This window comes from Ornithodoros turicata, chromosome 5 (genome assembly GCF_037126465.1).
Source record: "Ornithodoros turicata isolate Travis chromosome 5, ASM3712646v1, whole genome shotgun sequence".
NCBI classification, from domain to species: Eukaryota; Metazoa; Arthropoda; class Arachnida; order Ixodida; family Argasidae; genus Ornithodoros; species Ornithodoros turicata.
Genome location: NC_088205.1, coordinates 72680749 through 72697554, shown reverse-complemented (window position 1 = coordinate 72697554; position 16806 = coordinate 72680749). Strand labels below are relative to the sequence as shown.

Genomic DNA, 16806 nt, shown 5'->3' with positions numbered 1-16806 from the left:
ACCTACTTTTGCTACTTCCTGGCTCTCGTCAGTTTCTGCTTTCAAAGGTTTTTCTGGTTCCGGCAAGAAAGTCCGGGGAGTGCTCAGAAATTTCGGCGGCTCGTATCGCGTACCTTGCAACTTCTCATCGTCGATGCTCGATTCTTCTGGAACAGACCCAGCCTTCGTCGATTCCGTCTCGGACTTTTGTCCCATGCTCGTTTCAGACGGCTTGCTTTCCAACATCGACTCCGTACTCAACACTCTGCCGTGTTTTGTTACATCCTGTGCCTGCTGTGCCACAACAGAAGGCGGGGAGAAGGCTGCTGACACTGGCGATTTAGTTGCAGGTAAAGCCATGCGTTCGCTTCCTGCAGGGCTTGGTCGATCCGTAGCCATGGAACGTAAGGCACCAGTAAGTAAAGGAACATTCGCGCAGGGACCACGAAGTTTCACCTCCCGCTCACTCTTCACAGTGACCTCGAACTCTGGTGTCACCATGCCCATAACGTCGCGTTCATATACGATAATCAGCGGATCTTCTGGAGATCCCACAGCTTCACCAATCGTGACAGGACCGGAACCTCCGTCAGCTTTTATAGGCTCAACTGCTCCTTCGCGCCTTGATTTGTCCTGTTGTGTTACGTCAGTACCTGAAGGCGTTGACGCCTTCTCATGCGGCACCGCTTGCAGCCTAGAATCTCTCAGTACCCTGAGTTCTGTTTCCCAATCACTCATTGGCCCTTTATTAAACTCTGCAGGTTCCACAATCCCGCGGCTTTCTGGTTCTTCTCCAGCCAGGGGGAGCTTTTTTGGCAACAGAGCACCCGGGGAAGACGCTACAGCAGCTTCCTTTTCTTTGTGTTCAGTAACGTCAGGCGTTTCGCTCTGTGGGGTAACAGCATGGAGCATGTCTTCCTCTTTCGACATACTAGTAAATCTATCTTTAGACAATGCCATTTCCACCTCCAGCAGTTCTCGCACTCTCTTTTCTTCTTCAAGAACGACTTCCGGTGTGACATAGGCCTCGTCATGAGACGTTTCTGAGGTAAGTTCAAGGAGTGACAGTGACTTCTTAGGAGCCTCTTGTGTCATGAGCCCTCTGTCATATAAATGACGTTCTTCTGTAGTTGCACTTGTGACTAAGAGACTACGTTGCGGTGTCGGCAATTTCAGTGATGTATATGATCCTGCTGCTGAATACACGCTTTCATAAGAGGAACTGGGTGCAACATCCATTGGTGGTGTTGCTGGAGTACATGTAGCATCCAACTTTCTCTCTAGGAGAGTACTTCCTTCTGCTCTTTCTTCAGCTGGTACAATAGGCTGCTCAACTGTAGCTGACGCCAAATATTTTTCCTCAAAGGGTACAATTTCCGTGCTTGGTTTATGTTCCAGTGCAACTTCCAACCCAACTATTGCGCTTGTGGGTGGAGCTACATTCCTCTCCTCAAATGCTACAACTTCGGTGCTTATCTTCGGTTCCAAAGGAACCGCTTCAGGTAGCGTTCCTCTCTCCTCTAATTCCTTCGGAGTCACGACTTCCTCTTTTGGTGACGGAGCAATTGGTGCAACCGCTTCCTTAGTTCTAGGGGGTGCAACGTGTTTCTCTTCGAACGCCACAACTTCGGTACTGACCTTTGGCTCCAGAGTAGCAGCTTTAGGCAGTTCTGCTCTCTCCTCTAGTTCTTTCGGGATTAGAACATCCTCAGGTGATGGAACGGACGGCACAACACCTTTAGGAGATATCGGTGGTGCAACGCGTTTCTCTTCGAACGCCACGACTTCTGTACTGACCTTTGGCTCCAGAGGAGCAGTTTTAGGCAGCTCTGCTCTCTCCTCTAGTTCTTTGGGGGTTAGAACCTCCTCAGGTGATGGAACGGACGGTAGAACACCTTTAGGAGATATCGGTGGTGCAACGCGTTTCTCTTCGAACGCCACGACTTCTGTGCTGACCTTTGGCTCCAGAGGAGCAGCTTTAGGCAGCTCTGCTCTCTCCTCTAGTTCTTTCGGGGTTAGAACCTCCTCAGGTGATGGAACGGACGGTACAACACCTTTAGGAGATATCGGTGGTGCAACGCGTTTCTCTTCGAACGCCACGACTTCTGTACTGACCTTTGGCTCCAGAGGAGCAGTTTTAGGCAGCTCTGCTCTCTCCTCTAGTTCTTTGGGGGTTAGAACCTCCTCAGGTGATGGAACGGACGGTAGAACACCTTTAGGAGATATCGGTGGTGCAACGCGTTTCTCTTCGAACGCCACGACTTCTGTGCTGACCTTTGGCTCCAGAGGAGCAGCTTTAGGCAGCTCTGCTCTCTCCTCTAGTTCTTTCGGGGTTAGAACCTCCTCAGGTGATGGAACGGACGGTACAACACCTTTAGGAGATATCGGTGGTGCAACGCGTTTCTCTTCGAACGCCACGACTTCTGTACTGACCTTTGGCTCCAGAGGAGCAGTTTTAGGCAGCTCTGCTCTCTCCTCTAGTTCTTTGGGGGTTAGAACCTCCTCAGGTGATGGAACGGACGGTAGAACACCTTTAGGAGATATCGGTGGTGCAACGCGTCTCTCTTCGAACGCCACGACTTCTGTACTGATCTTTGACTCCAGAGGAGCAGCTTTCGGCAGCTCTGCTCTCTCCTCTAGTTCTTTCGGGGTTAGAACCTCCTGAGGTGATGGAACGGACGGTACAACCCCTTTAGGAGATATCGGTGGTGCAACGCGTTTCTCTTCGAACGCCACGACTTCTGTACTGACCTTTGGCTCCAGAGGAGCAGTTTTAGGCAGCTCTGCTCTCTCCTCTAGTTCTTTGGGGGTTAGAACCTCCTCAGGTGATGGAACGGACGGTAGAACACCCTTAGGAGATATCGGTGGTGCAACGCGTTTCTCTTCGAACGCCACGACTTCTGTACTGATCTTTGGCTCCAGAGGAGCAGCTTTCGGCAGCTCTGCTCTCTCCTCTAGTTCTTTCGGGGTTAGAACCTCCTGAGGTGATGGAACGGACGGTACAACCCCTTTAGGAGAAATCGGTGGTGCAACGCGCTTCTCTTCGAACGCCACAACTTCTGTGCTGACCTTTGGCTCCAGAGGAGCAGCTTTAGGCAGCTCTGCTCTCTCCTCTTGTTCCTTCGGAGTTAGAACCTCCTCATGTAATGGAACAGATGGTGCAACTTCTTCAGCAGCTCTCGGTGGTACGACGCGCTTCTCTTCGAACGGCACAACCTCGGTACTGACTTTTCGCTCTATAGGAACTGCTTTAGGGAGCTCCGCTCTCTCCTCTTGTTCTTTTGGGGTTAGAACCTCCTTAAGTGATGGAACTGATGGTACAACTTCTTCGGCAGCTCTTGGTGGTACAACGCGCTTCTCTTCGAATGCCACAAGTTCGGTACTGACTTTTGGCTCCAGGGGAGCAGCTTTAGGCAGCTCTGCTCTCTCCTCTAGTTCTTTCGGGGCTAGAACCTCCTCAGGTGATGGAACGGACGGCACAACACCTTTAGGAGATATCGGTGGTGCAACGCGCTTCTCTTCGAATGCCACAAGTTCGGTACTGACTTTTGGCTCCACAGGAGCAGCTTTAGGCAGCTCTGCTCTCTCCTCTAGTTCTTTCGGGGCTAGAACCTCCTCAGGTGATGGAACGGACGGTACAACACCTTTAGGAGATATGGGTGGTGCAACGCGCTTCTCTTCGAATGCCACAAGTTCGGTACTGACTTTTGGCTCCACAGGAGCAGCTTTAGGCAGCTCTGCTCTCTCCTCTAGTTCTTTCGGGGCTACAACCTCCTCAGGTGATGGAACGGACGGTACAACACCTTTAGGAGATATCGGTGGTGCAACGCGCTTCTCTTCGAATGCCACAACTTCGGTACTGACTTTTGGCTCCAGAGGAGCAGCTTTAGGCAGCTCTGCTCTCTCCTCTAGTTCTTTCGGGGCTAGAACCTCCTCAGGTGATGGAACGGACGGTACAACACCTTTAGGAGATATCGGTGGTGCAACGCGCTTCTCTTCGAATGCCACAACTTCGGTACTGACTTTTGGCTCCAGAGGAGCAGCTTTAGGCAGCTCTGCTCTCTCCTCTAGTTCTTTCGGGGCTAGAACCTCCTCAGGTGATGGAACGGACGGTACAACACCTTTAGGAGATATCGGTGGTGCAACGCGCTTCTCTTCGAATGCCACAACTTCGGTACTGACTTTTGGCTCCAGAGGAGCAGCTTTAGGCAGCTCTGCTCTCTCCTCTAGTTCTTTCGGGGCTAGAACCTCCTCAGGTGATGGAACGGACGGTACAACACCTTTAGGAGATATCGGTGGTGCAACGCGCTTCTCTTCGAATGCCACAACTTCGGTACTGACTTTTGGCTCCAGAGGAGCAGCTTTAGGCAGCTCTGCTCTCTCCTCTAGTTCTTTCGGGGCTAGAACCTCCTCAGGTGATGGAACGGACGGTACAACACCTTTAGGAGATATCGGTGGTGCAACGCGCTTCTCTTCGAATGCCACAACTTCGGTACTGACTTTTGGCTCCAGAGGAGCAGCTTTAGACAGCTCTGCTCTCTCCTCTAGTTCTTTCGGGGCTAGAACCTCCTCAGGTGATGGAACGGACGGTACAACACCTTTAGGAGATATCGGTGGTGCAACGCGCTTCTCTTCGAATGCCACGACTTCGGTACTGACTTTTGGCTCCAGAGGAGCAGCTTTAGGCAGCTCTGCTCTCTCCTCTAGTTCTTTCGGGGCTAGAACCTCCTCAGGTGATGGAACGGACGGTACAACACCTTTAGGAGATATCGGTGGTGCAACGCGCTTCTCTTCGAATGCCACAACTTCGGTACTGACTTTTGGCTCCAGAGGAGCAGCTTTAGGCAGCTCTGCTCTCTCCTCTAGTTCTTTCGGGGCTAGAACCTCCTCAGGTGATGGAACGGACGGTACAACACCTTTAGGAGATATCGGTGGTGCAACGCGCTTCTCTTCGAATGCCACGACTTCGGTACTGACTTTTGGCTCCAGAGGAGCAGCTTTAGGCAGCTCTGCTCTCTCCTCTAGTTCTTTCGGGGCTAGAACCTCCTCAGGTGATGGAACGGACGGTACAACACCTTTAGGAGATATCGGTGGTGCAACGCGCTTCTCTTCGAATGCCACAACTTCGGTACTGACTTTTGGCTCCAGAGGAGCAGCTTTAGGCAGCTCTGCTCTCTCCTCTAGTTCTTTCGGGGCTAGAACCTCCTCAGGTGATGGAACGGACGGTACAATACCTTTAGGAGATATCGGTGGTGCAACGCGCTTCTCTTCGAATGCCACAACTTCGGTACTGACTTTTGGCTCCAGAGGAGGAGCTTTAGGCAGCTCTGCTCTCTCCTCTAGTTCTTTCGGGGCTAGAACCTCCTCAGGTGATGGAACGGACGGTACAACACCTTTAGGAGATATCGGTGGTGCAACGCGCTTCTCTTCGAATGCCACAACTTCGGTACTGACTTTTGGCTCCAGAGGAGCAGCTTTAGGCAGCTCTGCTCTCTCCTCTAGTTCTTTCGGGGCTAGAACCTCCTCAGGTGATGGAACGGACGGTACAACTCCTTTAGGAGATATCGGTGGTGCAACGCGCTTCTCTTCGAATGCCAAGACTTCGGTACTGACTTTTGGCTCCAGAGGAGCAGCTTTAGGCAGCTCTGCTCTCTCCTCTAGTTCTTTCGGGGCTAGAACCTCCTCAGGTGATGGAACGGACGGTACAACACCTTTAGGAGATATCGGTGGTGCAACGCGCTTCTCTTCGAATGCCACAACTTCGGTACTGACTTTTGGCTCCAGAGGAGCAGCTTTAGGCAGCTCTGCTCTCTCCTGTAGTTCTTTCGGGGCTAGAACCTCCTCAGGTGATGGAACGGACGGCACAACACCTTTAGGAGATATCGGTGGTGCAACGCGCTTCTCTTCGAATGCCACAACTTCGGTACTGACTTTTGGCTCCAGAGGAGCAGCTTTAGGCAGCTCTGCTCTCTCCTCTAGTTCTTTCGGGGCTAGAACCTCCTCAGGTGATGGAACGGACGGTACAACACCTTTAGGAGATATCGGTGGTGCAACGCGCTTCTCTTCGAATGCCACAACTTCGGTACTGACTTTTGGCTCCAGAGGAGCAGCTTTAGGCAGCTCTGCTCTCTCCTCTAGTTCTTTCGGGGCTAGAACCTCCTCAGGTGATGGAACGGACGGTACAACACCTTTAGGAGATATCGGTGGTGCAACGCGCTTCTCTTCGAATGCCACAACTTCGGTACTGACTTTTGGCTCCAGAGGAGCAGCTTTAGGCAGCTCTGCTCTCTCCTCTAGTTCTTTCGGGGCTAGAACCTCCTCAGGTGATGGAACGGACGGTACAACACCTTTAGGAGATATCGGTGGTGCAACGCGCTTCTCTTCGAATGCCACAACTTCGGTACTGACTTTTGGCTCCAGAGGAGCAGCTTTAGACAGCTCTGCTCTCTCCTCTAGTTCTTTCGGGGCTAGAACCTCCTCAGGTGATGGAACGGACGGTACAACACCTTTAGGAGATATCGGTGGTGCAACGCGCTTCTCTTCGAATGCCACGACTTCGGTACTGACTTTTGGCTCCAGAGGAGCAGCTTTAGGCAGCTCTGCTCTCTCCTCTAGTTCTTTCGGGGCTAGAACCTCCTCAGGTGATGGAACGGACGGTACAACACCTTTAGGAGATATCGGTGGTGCAACGCGCTTCTCTTCGAATGCCACAACTTCGGTACTGACTTTTGGCTCCAGAGGAGCAGCTTTAGGCAGCTCTGCTCTCTCCTCTAGTTCTTTCGGGGCTAGAACCTCCTCAGGTGATGGAACGGACGGTACAACACCTTTAGGAGATATCGGTGGTGCAACGCGCTTCTCTTCGAATGCCACGACTTCGGTACTGACTTTTGGCTCCAGAGGAGCAGCTTTAGGCAGCTCTGCTCTCTCCTCTAGTTCTTTCGGGGCTAGAACCTCCTCAGGTGATGGAACGGACGGTACAACACCTTTAGGAGATATCGGTGGTGCAACGCGCTTCTCTTCGAATGCCACAACTTCGGTACTGACTTTTGGCTCCAGAGGAGCAGCTTTAGGCAGCTCTGCTCTCTCCTCTTGTTCTTTCGGGGTTACAACCTCCTTAAGTGATGGAACGGATGGTACAACTTCTTCAGCAACTTGCGGTGGTACAACGCGCTTCTCTTCGAACGCCACAACTTCGGTACTGACTTTTGGCTCCAAAGGAACTGCTTCAGGCAGCTCTGCTCTCTCCTCTTGTTCTTTCGGGGTTATAACCTCAAGTGATGGAACGGACGGTACAACTTCTTCAGCTGCACTGGGTGGTACAACGCGTTTCTCTTCAAATGCCACAACTTCGGTGCTTGGAACTGCTTCTAAAGGAGCAATTGCTGGCTGAGCAACTTCGGTAGGTTCTCCTTGTTGCACTGGACTCACGAGCTCGGAGCTTCTTACAATGTCTAAAGACCTCTCTGTCACAGCATCAAGTCGAGATTCGCATGTTTTGTATCCTGTATCATCAGTCATGGCTGTAGGCGATAGTGTCCTTCCCGATTCCGTTCGGAAAAGCCCAGCTTCCGGTACAGCTCTTTGTTCCGCAGACACTGAAGAGGGCCTTTGGGAATCTGCTGCACGTTGTGGAACCAACACTGGCAAGACCGGCACTTCTTCAGGAGGTATTGAGATGGCTGAGAACGTTTCTGATGAAATTTCTTGGGCCCTGTCTTTACTTTTCATTGTCGTCCTGGAAGGGGGAGGAACGCTTACCAAATCTTCTTGAAGTGCTTCACAAGGGCCGCGGGGTGCCCTTGCTATAATGGTACCTTGAGGTTCCTCCGTTAAACCTGATCTGTCTTGGGACATGTCCTTATCTGATGTTGAAAATCTGGGTAGAGATTCGTCGAGTCCTTCGCTAGGTGCTGCCGGCAGAGTCCCGGGCTCAGAAGACCTGCGTTTTCTCAAATCACTAGGCTGTTCTTTGGTATACTCAGATAATCTTCGTTTAGCAACAGATTGACTCACACTGCGGGCAGGCTCGTAAGCTTTGTAGAGCATGCTATTGCTGTCCCCTTTCCGGCCGAAATCAACAGACTTGCGTTTAAAGGCATCCGATGAGGGTGCGGGAGTTGGCGGCGGCACCCGTCCCTCTCTTATATCAATGCTTGACCTCTTGGGCGTTTGCATTACAGACGAAAATCGACGTGGCATCGTAACGGAGTCCTCCACTCCTGCTCCGTCCTCCGCAGTAGCGTCGAACGAAAACGTTACTCGTCCTTTGCCGATTAGTTCTATTTTCGTCTCCATAGTGAGGCTCGGCTTCTTTTTGGAAGGACCAACACTGGCCGTAGATAACAGAGCACCAGGCGGTAAGCACGATCCTCGCCTCATTTTCATCTCCCTTACGTATTTCATGTACTGTTCCAGCTCGTCCCTCGTAATCCATTCGTCGGTTGGTTGCCTGCTGGCTGTTCCATCTTGTGCCGCCTCTGATCCCGTGCTCGCGCTCCTCGACTCCTGGCTTGTTACAGCTTGTGCTTCCTCAGCTATCTTCGCAAGTACGTCACTCGCTGGCGGTCCTTTTCCGGATGAGTCAGCAGCTCTCGGGAATGATTCCGCTTTCGTTGCGCCTTTAATTGTGGCTCCTATTGCTGCTGAGGGTTCGGACGAACAGGAATCGATTCGTTGCGACGGCCCGCTAAAGGTTATCGCCTCTTTTCGTTTGCTGACAGGAGCTTCGGTTACTTCTAAACCTCCTTGTTTCATTTTCGGTAAAGATTCTGCTTTGTGAGCCTGTTCGCCCGATATCCTTATTGTCCGAGACACTTCTTGTGCAGATGCTCCAATATCGGGTGATGATTCCGCCTTTAAAATGCTGTTAGTTTTCATTCCAGAATGTGGCACTACAGCATTGTCTCGTGACGGTTCAGGTTTGTCTTCCGCTGGAGCCGTTGTCTGTCTGGTGTGATCAGTTTCCTTGCCGTGTTTCCGTGGAATTGATGTCTTTATTTCTTGGTCCCGTTGTGATCTTTTGTCGACCGCCTCCCTTCCTTTGTGTGTCACTGCAAAAGCTGCGTGCTGCAACGCTTTAAGTTCCTCACCGTCTATCGTACCCTTTTTGCTTGGACCGACCTTTTTGTCGGCAAGGGATTTATCTTTCGTGATTTTTTCATCTTTGTCGCCGGTTTTCACTGTCTCGTGCTTTCTATTCTGACTCGAAGGAAGTTTCTTCTCAGACCCAACAGGATTTTTGCCATCTTTAATATCATGATCCTTGATAGATGCATGAGGCTTTTTAGCGAGTTCTTTCGAATGCTTTCCTGACTTTTCTTCTTTTACGGGCGAAGGTTTTCCGTTCTCCCCTGGTAGTGTCTTGTCTTTTCCACTTCCCGGATGTTTCATAGCCCGCTGTTGAATCCCGTTTTTGTCTTCTGCGGCTGCGTATGGAGATGTGGAGAAAAATGCATCGGTTACTGTTCCTCCCTTCTGTGTAGAAGGACGTTCCCGATCAATAGCCGCTGCTTCTTCCTCATTGAGGTCTCTCGTAACTGCGTAAAATAGGTACTGCTTATTCACATTTATTCCTTCTGGACTATCACAACATTGCTTACCAGTTTCCACTACTTGTTCCACTGTTTCTGGCCTCACTTTTGGACTTTCCTTCGCATTACTAGGCTCATCTGCAACTGTTCCTTGTATATGCACAGGAGCCTTTTTACTAGCCCCGTCCACATGGGACTTGTCGAATTCTGCGTCACATTCCACATCGGAATTTCCATGAACTTTCTTCTGTTCATCGGTCTCAGCTTTCGGGTTGTCCGGGTGTTTCTTGTTGACAACGACATCATGTTTCTCTCTTACCGTTCTGCCTTTTCCACGCTGCTTTCTATCTGGTTCCTGCACATCGGACCATGCCGCCGAACTATCTACTAGTTTCCTGCCAACCCCTACTGAATGTTTCTCTGTCTCACACTTCCCTCTTCCGGCTTCGGTAGGTTTTCTATCGATTGGTCCTTCAGCTTCCTGTATTATGTTATTTCCTTTTAGTACTGTAGGGTGCTTTTTGTCAACACCAGCACTCTTTGCTTCAACTACGAGCTCTTCCTCTGGCCATACAGGAGCCTTTGTATCACATACAACTTTAGTTCTCGTCACCTCTGTGTGGTACATTTCACGTGACTTGCTCCCGCCACCGCAGATTGAGAGAGGAATGGTCGCCTTAAGATGAAACAGGGGCACATCAAACACAGTAGTCTCAGCTCTTAGAGGAGTGGGTGGTGCTTTCATTGGCTCTTTTCTGGAACTCTTGTCGTCGTTGTTCATCAATGCAGGGCCCAGTTGTTCGACGGTCACTGCAAACGCAGACTCGCCTAGTAGGGGTGCATAATCTTGTTTGCCAGGAGGATATGTGAACGGGCGTGTACCCACACTTACAGGTTCTTGCGTTGCTGGTTGTGGGGCACTTGAAGACTCAACAACTCTTTTTGGCACTATCTCATCGACGGCAACGAGGTGGTCTTCCAAGCAACGGTCTTGTGGTACAGGGGGACTTTTGATCCGTCCAGCTTCATTTTGGAGTGGCACTGGCCTAGGCGCCTTAGATGCTTCATCAACAGGGTTTTCAATACAGCCGGCCTCTTTTCTAGGTAAACCATGTGCTCGTCCCGTTTTCCAAGATGTTCCATCGGCAGCAGTTTCGGTGCCACTCTCAAATGTTGTGTCAGAGGGCACTGAAGGACTTCCTATTCCCTCCATTCTTTTTTTAAATATCGCCGGACTACCTTCCTTGGGAGTCATGTCAGAAAGCACTGGTGGACTTCTTATGCGTTCCATATCTTTTGCTGCCGGGATCGGTGTTTCTGTTGGGGGACTTTTGATGCCTTCCGTTAGTTTCCTCCTTTTGTTCTCCGAAGGCCTGGTGCTCCATGGAATGGTGTCTTTCTTATTTGTCTTCAAGTTTTCGAAGTAATCATTTGGCGGTGGTTGTCGGCTGCCCTGCCCTGGACTTTCTGCAATTGTTTTCGTCTGAACTGGTTGATCCGAAAACGACGGTTCAAGCTCGACATCATCCAATGGCCTTGGTTCTTCGTGTGCTTTCATCTTCTCGCCCACGCTCTTCTTCGCCTCCTCACATACTTGTTTCCACTTTTCGATCCCTGAAACATTGCTAAACTTTGTTCCCATATTGGCATCTTGCCTTGCGGCAGTGCTCTGCTGTAAGACGGAAGCTATGCTAGCTTCTAGACTACCCTGGGTCGGAGGAGGTAGGGGAAAATCAGACGATTCAGTAAGTTCGATTTTATCAGCCTTCGTCTTGAAAAGCAAGAAGTCTGGCGGCAAGGGTCTTGGCTCGTACAACGAGCTATCTGTCGAAACCCTAAATTCTTCGAGCATTTCTGTGGGCGGCGGAGGTAACACATCCTCTTTTGAAATTTCTTTCATTCCATTTACGGAGGCCATCGGAGACTTGACTCCAAGCAGGAGCCAATCCTTTTGCCGCATATTTTTCAGGCTAAGAGGCGATGCCATTTTCTTAGCTTCTATCAATTTCCTACTCATGTTTGAAGGGTCAGACGCCGTTGTGCTGTCGTACAGCCCTTTGATTTTCTGTGAAACTTGCGACAACAAAACATCCGTGGTCTTGGTCTCGTCTGCACTGGAAAGGGCGAACGGGTCAGCGACTGTCTGTCGCCGCGTGTTTGTTGGGACTATGCCGAGCATTTCTCCGACAGACTTTGTGCTGCATATCGACTCAGCTGAATGAGAAGCTATCGGAATAGTTACTGCGGGTTTCTCGGAGATGGACGTCCCTGACAAGTGTGCTGACGCGCCTTGCCTGTCAGTCACTGGCATGCTGGTAGTATGAAGTGCCACAGAGGCGTCTTCTGGTGGACGCCGTATGGACAATGGCGACGGTTCCATGGGTGCAGCTTCTCTTTTCTTGCTGAGCGTCTGTGACATATCCGAGATACTTGGCAAGCTCACCATAGTTCTCAGACCGCCTGAGCTTAACTGACTTTGGGACCTCGCCCAGGGTTGCGGTCCAATTTGTATACGTGCTTTGATTACTATCGGCTCTGGAATTCGACATGGACTAGGTTGCTTCTGCAAAGCTGTCTCATTGTTTGTTCTCTTCATGCTCTCCTGCGATACGTCCTTCTTCCACAACTTGCTCTCATTGGTCATAAATGAGGGCTGCGACTGGTCGGCCGGTGCGGTGCGGCTTCTAATTTCTTTCACGTAGTGACTCTCGCGCTGCTCCATGGATAGTAAACGACGAGGGGCATCATACAGCGGCACATCATCACTGGAGCTTCCCTTTGAAGAGAAGTGAGAATCCTGGGCTTTAAACAATCCGCCACTTCCGAAATTTTTCATTCCAAGGTTGTCTATTTGCGCTGACAACGAGGGCGTGTCTTGTCTTAAAGAAGCATCAGAGAACGGAGGCAACACTGGAATCACGCGTTCTTTTCCCACTGCCTTTGATCCCTTGGATGGCAAATCTGCTCTTCGCTCCGTGAAAAATTCAGAATCCAGAGAACTGTCACGGCATACCTTTCTACTAGCTTCAACTAATGTTTGAGACGCTGTGGGCGCCATCGCTTTATTGGATACAGTTTCACGTTGAACCCCTGCATTTGTAGTGGTTCCACCCGCAGGAACTGCATTGGTGCCTTCTTGTTTCGAACTTTTTCTCGCCGTTTCAGCAATTTTGACGCATGCAACAACGTGTGTCCTTGGTTCACGGGAAATCTGAAGCACATCGAGTTCCACCAGCTTTCCGATTTCCTTCACCTTGCCCAGTTCATCGATATGCTCTGCCTTTGAAAGCTGCATTTTGTCCAAGTTCGCGGGTGGCGCTGTCTTTTTCATGTCGTCCACTTCACACGGGACCTTTTCGGAACCAGTAGGAGACTTGCATTCCCGTTTCCATTTTTTCCGAGGAACTTCTGCCAGAACGGACAAACTTGTATTCGAGCGAGGGAAAACATCGCCGAGTTCTTCCTTTTTCCGTATTGGCGCTAAGCTGGTAGATTCATTGGATGCAGTCACATCTGACATTTCAGCTAGAGTAAACCTTTTGGCTTCGCGGACAACAGGTGTAGCATTAACGTCGCTGGATAGCGATGGCGATCTTGCAGCTTTAGGTACACGGGATGCGCCCTTCGCGCGTTCGGTAGGTCTGCTGACCCTCTTCCGGCAGCCCTTTTCCAGTTGCTTTTGGGTTGATTTCTTAGCATTTCGTTGACCCCGTACGTGTTCCTTGGGTACTGATGGTCCGGCGTGCTCTTTGGTTGTCGTTGGAATCTCGGAATTCGTGGGTATTGTTGAAACAGCACTGTCTTCAGTTACTGTGTCGTTAAGCAACAGTGCTTCAGTTCTTTCACACGCCATAGTCACATCAGAATACGTGACGTCACCCTTCTCTGACAAGTTATGACGTGGACCAGCTCCTTCATCAAACCATGGTGTTCCTGCGTGTCTGTTGTGAAATGGTGACTTCGACAGTGTATAGTCTTCGCTAAATATCAGCATGTCTGACGACTGTACAGACTTGATATCTCTATCGATATTATTACGGCTGGGTATCAGGTTTTGTGAAGGCACAGGCGCTACTACGACACCCGGACAAGGCTCCGGCTCAGGGACACCGTGAATTGGTTCGTCCTCTTCTGCTCTGGTTGTGTGAAAGACATCAGGTGCTGCTTCTATTTGTGCATGTTCAGATTTCTCAGATTCTTCATTGTCCGACACTCGAGCTTCTTCTGGTATTGCCGGCATCTTGAGGTTTAGAGAGACATCGCTGAAATTCTTTTCCACCACAATTTCTGTGTAAGACCTCGTCTCAGTGACGACCTTTGTCTCTGATATGTGCTTTTTTGTCACCTTTTCCTTTGGATAATAGTAGATTTCCTCAGTCTCGGATGTAACGATCGAATTTTCCACATTCTTATTTTCGGTGACCGATTTGCAGGAGGCTTCGTCAGGTTTCAAATATCTGCATGTCGCCAACTGCTTCCCTGTGTCGTCCTGACCTATTCGAGTGTCCGAGGACCCCTCCAGGTTATCACGTTTCTCTTCTGCGTCACTTCGTTCCTCTCGTGCCGTAGGACCATACGCTATATCAGCAGTCTTCGAAGACACCGAAGGGCGTACTTCCTCTTTGCTGCAGTTCTCACTGGCTTTGTTCCTGTTTTCGCCCGTCCCGTCATCTTCCCTTGCATCCTTTGCATGCCGTTCTTTTCCAACTGGTTTCAGGTCTGGCCGTGTCTCTTGGCGTTTGTCAATGCGATCACCACAGCGCACAGTTGCTTTTGGATTTTCGGCATCCTCCCTTACGTCCAGGGGCAAGGACGGGAACATGACATCTACGCTAATATTCGAAGAGCTTGATTTGGTCACATCAAGAATCCTGCCGTTACTTCCACCTAGAAGTACAGGTGCAGAACTCTGCAGGTTGAGTTGAGAGTTATACGATTCTAACGTTTCTTCTTCGCGTTTGTTGCGTACCTCCTCCTTGACGTTTGTATGCAAATGGGAATTGTTCTGGTTCAATCCCGCGTCCTTGTCAGACACGGTGCTTGTATTCTCATTCTTTTCCGCAGTAGACGTCGTTAAGGTTTCCTGAAGAATGGTTCTCTTAACAACCTTTAGAGGGGGATTGGCCAAGAGGTTGCTCGGCGAAAATGCGGCAAGCAGCTGAGACGTGACAGTGCACTTGCTCGAAAGTACAGAAGGACTGGATACCCTCACCGGCTTCGCTCTTACAAGCAGAGGTTGGATGTCGATGCTGATGGACGACGCGTCTGAATCTGCACCGTTGTCGACGCGGAATGTTTCTGGTTCTTCGATACACGCAACGGTGTCATCTACGTTCCCAATGTCCGCTTGCTTTTCCGTGTTGCCTAGTATCCGAGTTTCTAATCCCTTGACAGCGTGCTCCACGTTTCGTGCACCTTCGTTTATTGACGTGTTTCCGCACAATTTATGTTGTAGGTCTCCCCTATGCGCTTCACCTATGACCGGACCATTCCTTTCAGAGCAGTCATCAACGCTAACATCAATGGTGACATCATTATAGGGACGAAATTTGACACGTGCAGGTGCAGTTTTGATATTAGCGCGGTACCTTTCTTCTTTCCTCCGAGCTGACTCCATGGCTAATTCATTGGCTGACAACCCGAATTCGTCCGCAGCTGACCTATCCGTAACGATTTCTGCGGAATGGCAGCCCCCTTCGGGCACTGCTCGCGTTCGGTATAAAGCAGGAGGATGCGAAGCTCTGCGGCTGGAATGCCTGCTATTAGACAGATAATCTTTCACGCGTGAGGCGTAGGAATCCGCCGTTCCTTCTGTTCCGCTGCTCTCGTCCCCTTCTAAGGCAGAGGTAGTATTGAACGTTGGTTTTTGCCTACTTTTCTTCCATTTGGAGCTACCTCCAGGTTTGTGATGTATGACGTGTACGGGATGCTCCGAAACGGACAGCTCGTGATTAATAGACTCATTCGCCAGCTGATCTGGCTCAGTTACCCCTAAAAAATGGTCCTCGGATGAAGCATCATGGGTTTCGGATATGTTCCCTGGTTGTCCATGCTGAAGGTGTACTGTTTCGCCCACAGCAGTTTGTGTTTTGTCCTCTGTGTGTACGGGTTCGATGTGCGCCTCTTCATCGCTTGCGGCAGAATTATTATTAAGTGCATCGCGCTGTGACAGCAACGAGAGATTTTGCAAGGAAGGTTCTGAGTCCGCATGAGTGGCACCGTGTGTACCCACCGCGTTGACATCACGGACTTCTGGACCTTTCACGTTATTTGGATCACGAGCTCCGCGGACCGCCGCGGGACCGCCCTGTTCTTTCTTCTCGACGGATTTTACGTGAGCAGCCGATTGTCGAGACTGTTTCTTGGGCGCTGGTGTAGTGGTACTTCTCGCGGAAGTCTTCCCTTCTTCAACCACGGTGGGGAGTTCAGCAGAGTCCGGTCTGCCCGCAGCCCCTAAAGGATCCGTAACTCTTGCTTCTGACTTAGTTTCTGAACCCCCCGTCTTGTACGATGCTTCCGTGCTCTCGACAGAGAGAGACTTTTCCCACGCAGCCGGTTGACTCTTGTTGTCGAACCCTGAACTTTCTAGCCGCGATCTAAGTGAAGCTCCGGCATCTTCAGCTGGCTTAGTTTGTGATTCAGGACGCTTTTCCTCTTCTTTGGAAAAGCTGAACATTGATGCTGATGATATGCTAGTAGTCCCCTGTTCTGAAGGACCGCCACCAGCTGGCCCTGCAGATGCTGTGGATGGCGAAAATGGCACGTTGGCAACTTCTGCTGCAGCGCCGGACGACGGCTTCGGACCTGCTGAGGCGCCGTCCTTGTCATCCTTTTTCGTACAGGTCTCAGAATTGTTTTTCGATTTGCTCCGTTTAACTTTTCGGGAGACGCGAACCTCTTCAGTCCTGGACTCGGAGACTCGTTTCTCTTCGGTTTCTTCTATTAGGGACCCGAGGCTCCCGGCAGTTCTCGTAGCGAAGGAAGTGCTAATGCTAGCAGCCTGTGGAGGTTGTGGAAGAGTGCCCAAGATAGAGCTACCTCCAACACCTGGTCCATACGCTTCGGTTACGACTACACCGTCCCGGGCCGTGATTAATGGTGTGTACAGGATAGACCTTTCTGACATAGTACGGGAAGTACTGGACAAATTCTGCGTCACCGGTATAGCGCTAGCCGACGAACGAAGAATGTAAGGCCCGCCAGGAAGAGACATCTGTAAGTACATGTTTAGGTCCTTAGGCTACAAAGGTACCGGGAGGGGAAGCTCCATCGCAGTTCCATCATTTTGGCCACAAGT

General features: G+C 50.6%; 1 protein-coding gene across 3 annotated transcripts in view; it reads right to left on the bottom strand.

Annotated features, from left to right (window-relative positions):
• LOC135394733 (uncharacterized) overlaps positions 1-16806 on the bottom strand; it is a 29463-nt gene that overhangs the window by 9948 nt on the left and 2709 nt on the right. For 2 of the 3 annotated variants that reach the window (XM_064625632.1, XM_064625633.1), the window contains exons 7-8: positions 9579-16722; positions 3-9515 (exon numbers count right to left, since the gene is read on the bottom strand). In XM_064625632.1, coding sequence (XP_064481702.1) covers positions 3-9515; positions 9579-16722 — 16657 coding nt within the window. The remainder of the gene's footprint in view (positions 1-2; positions 9516-9578; positions 16723-16806) is intronic. The other variant, XM_064625634.1, reaches the window with a different exon arrangement.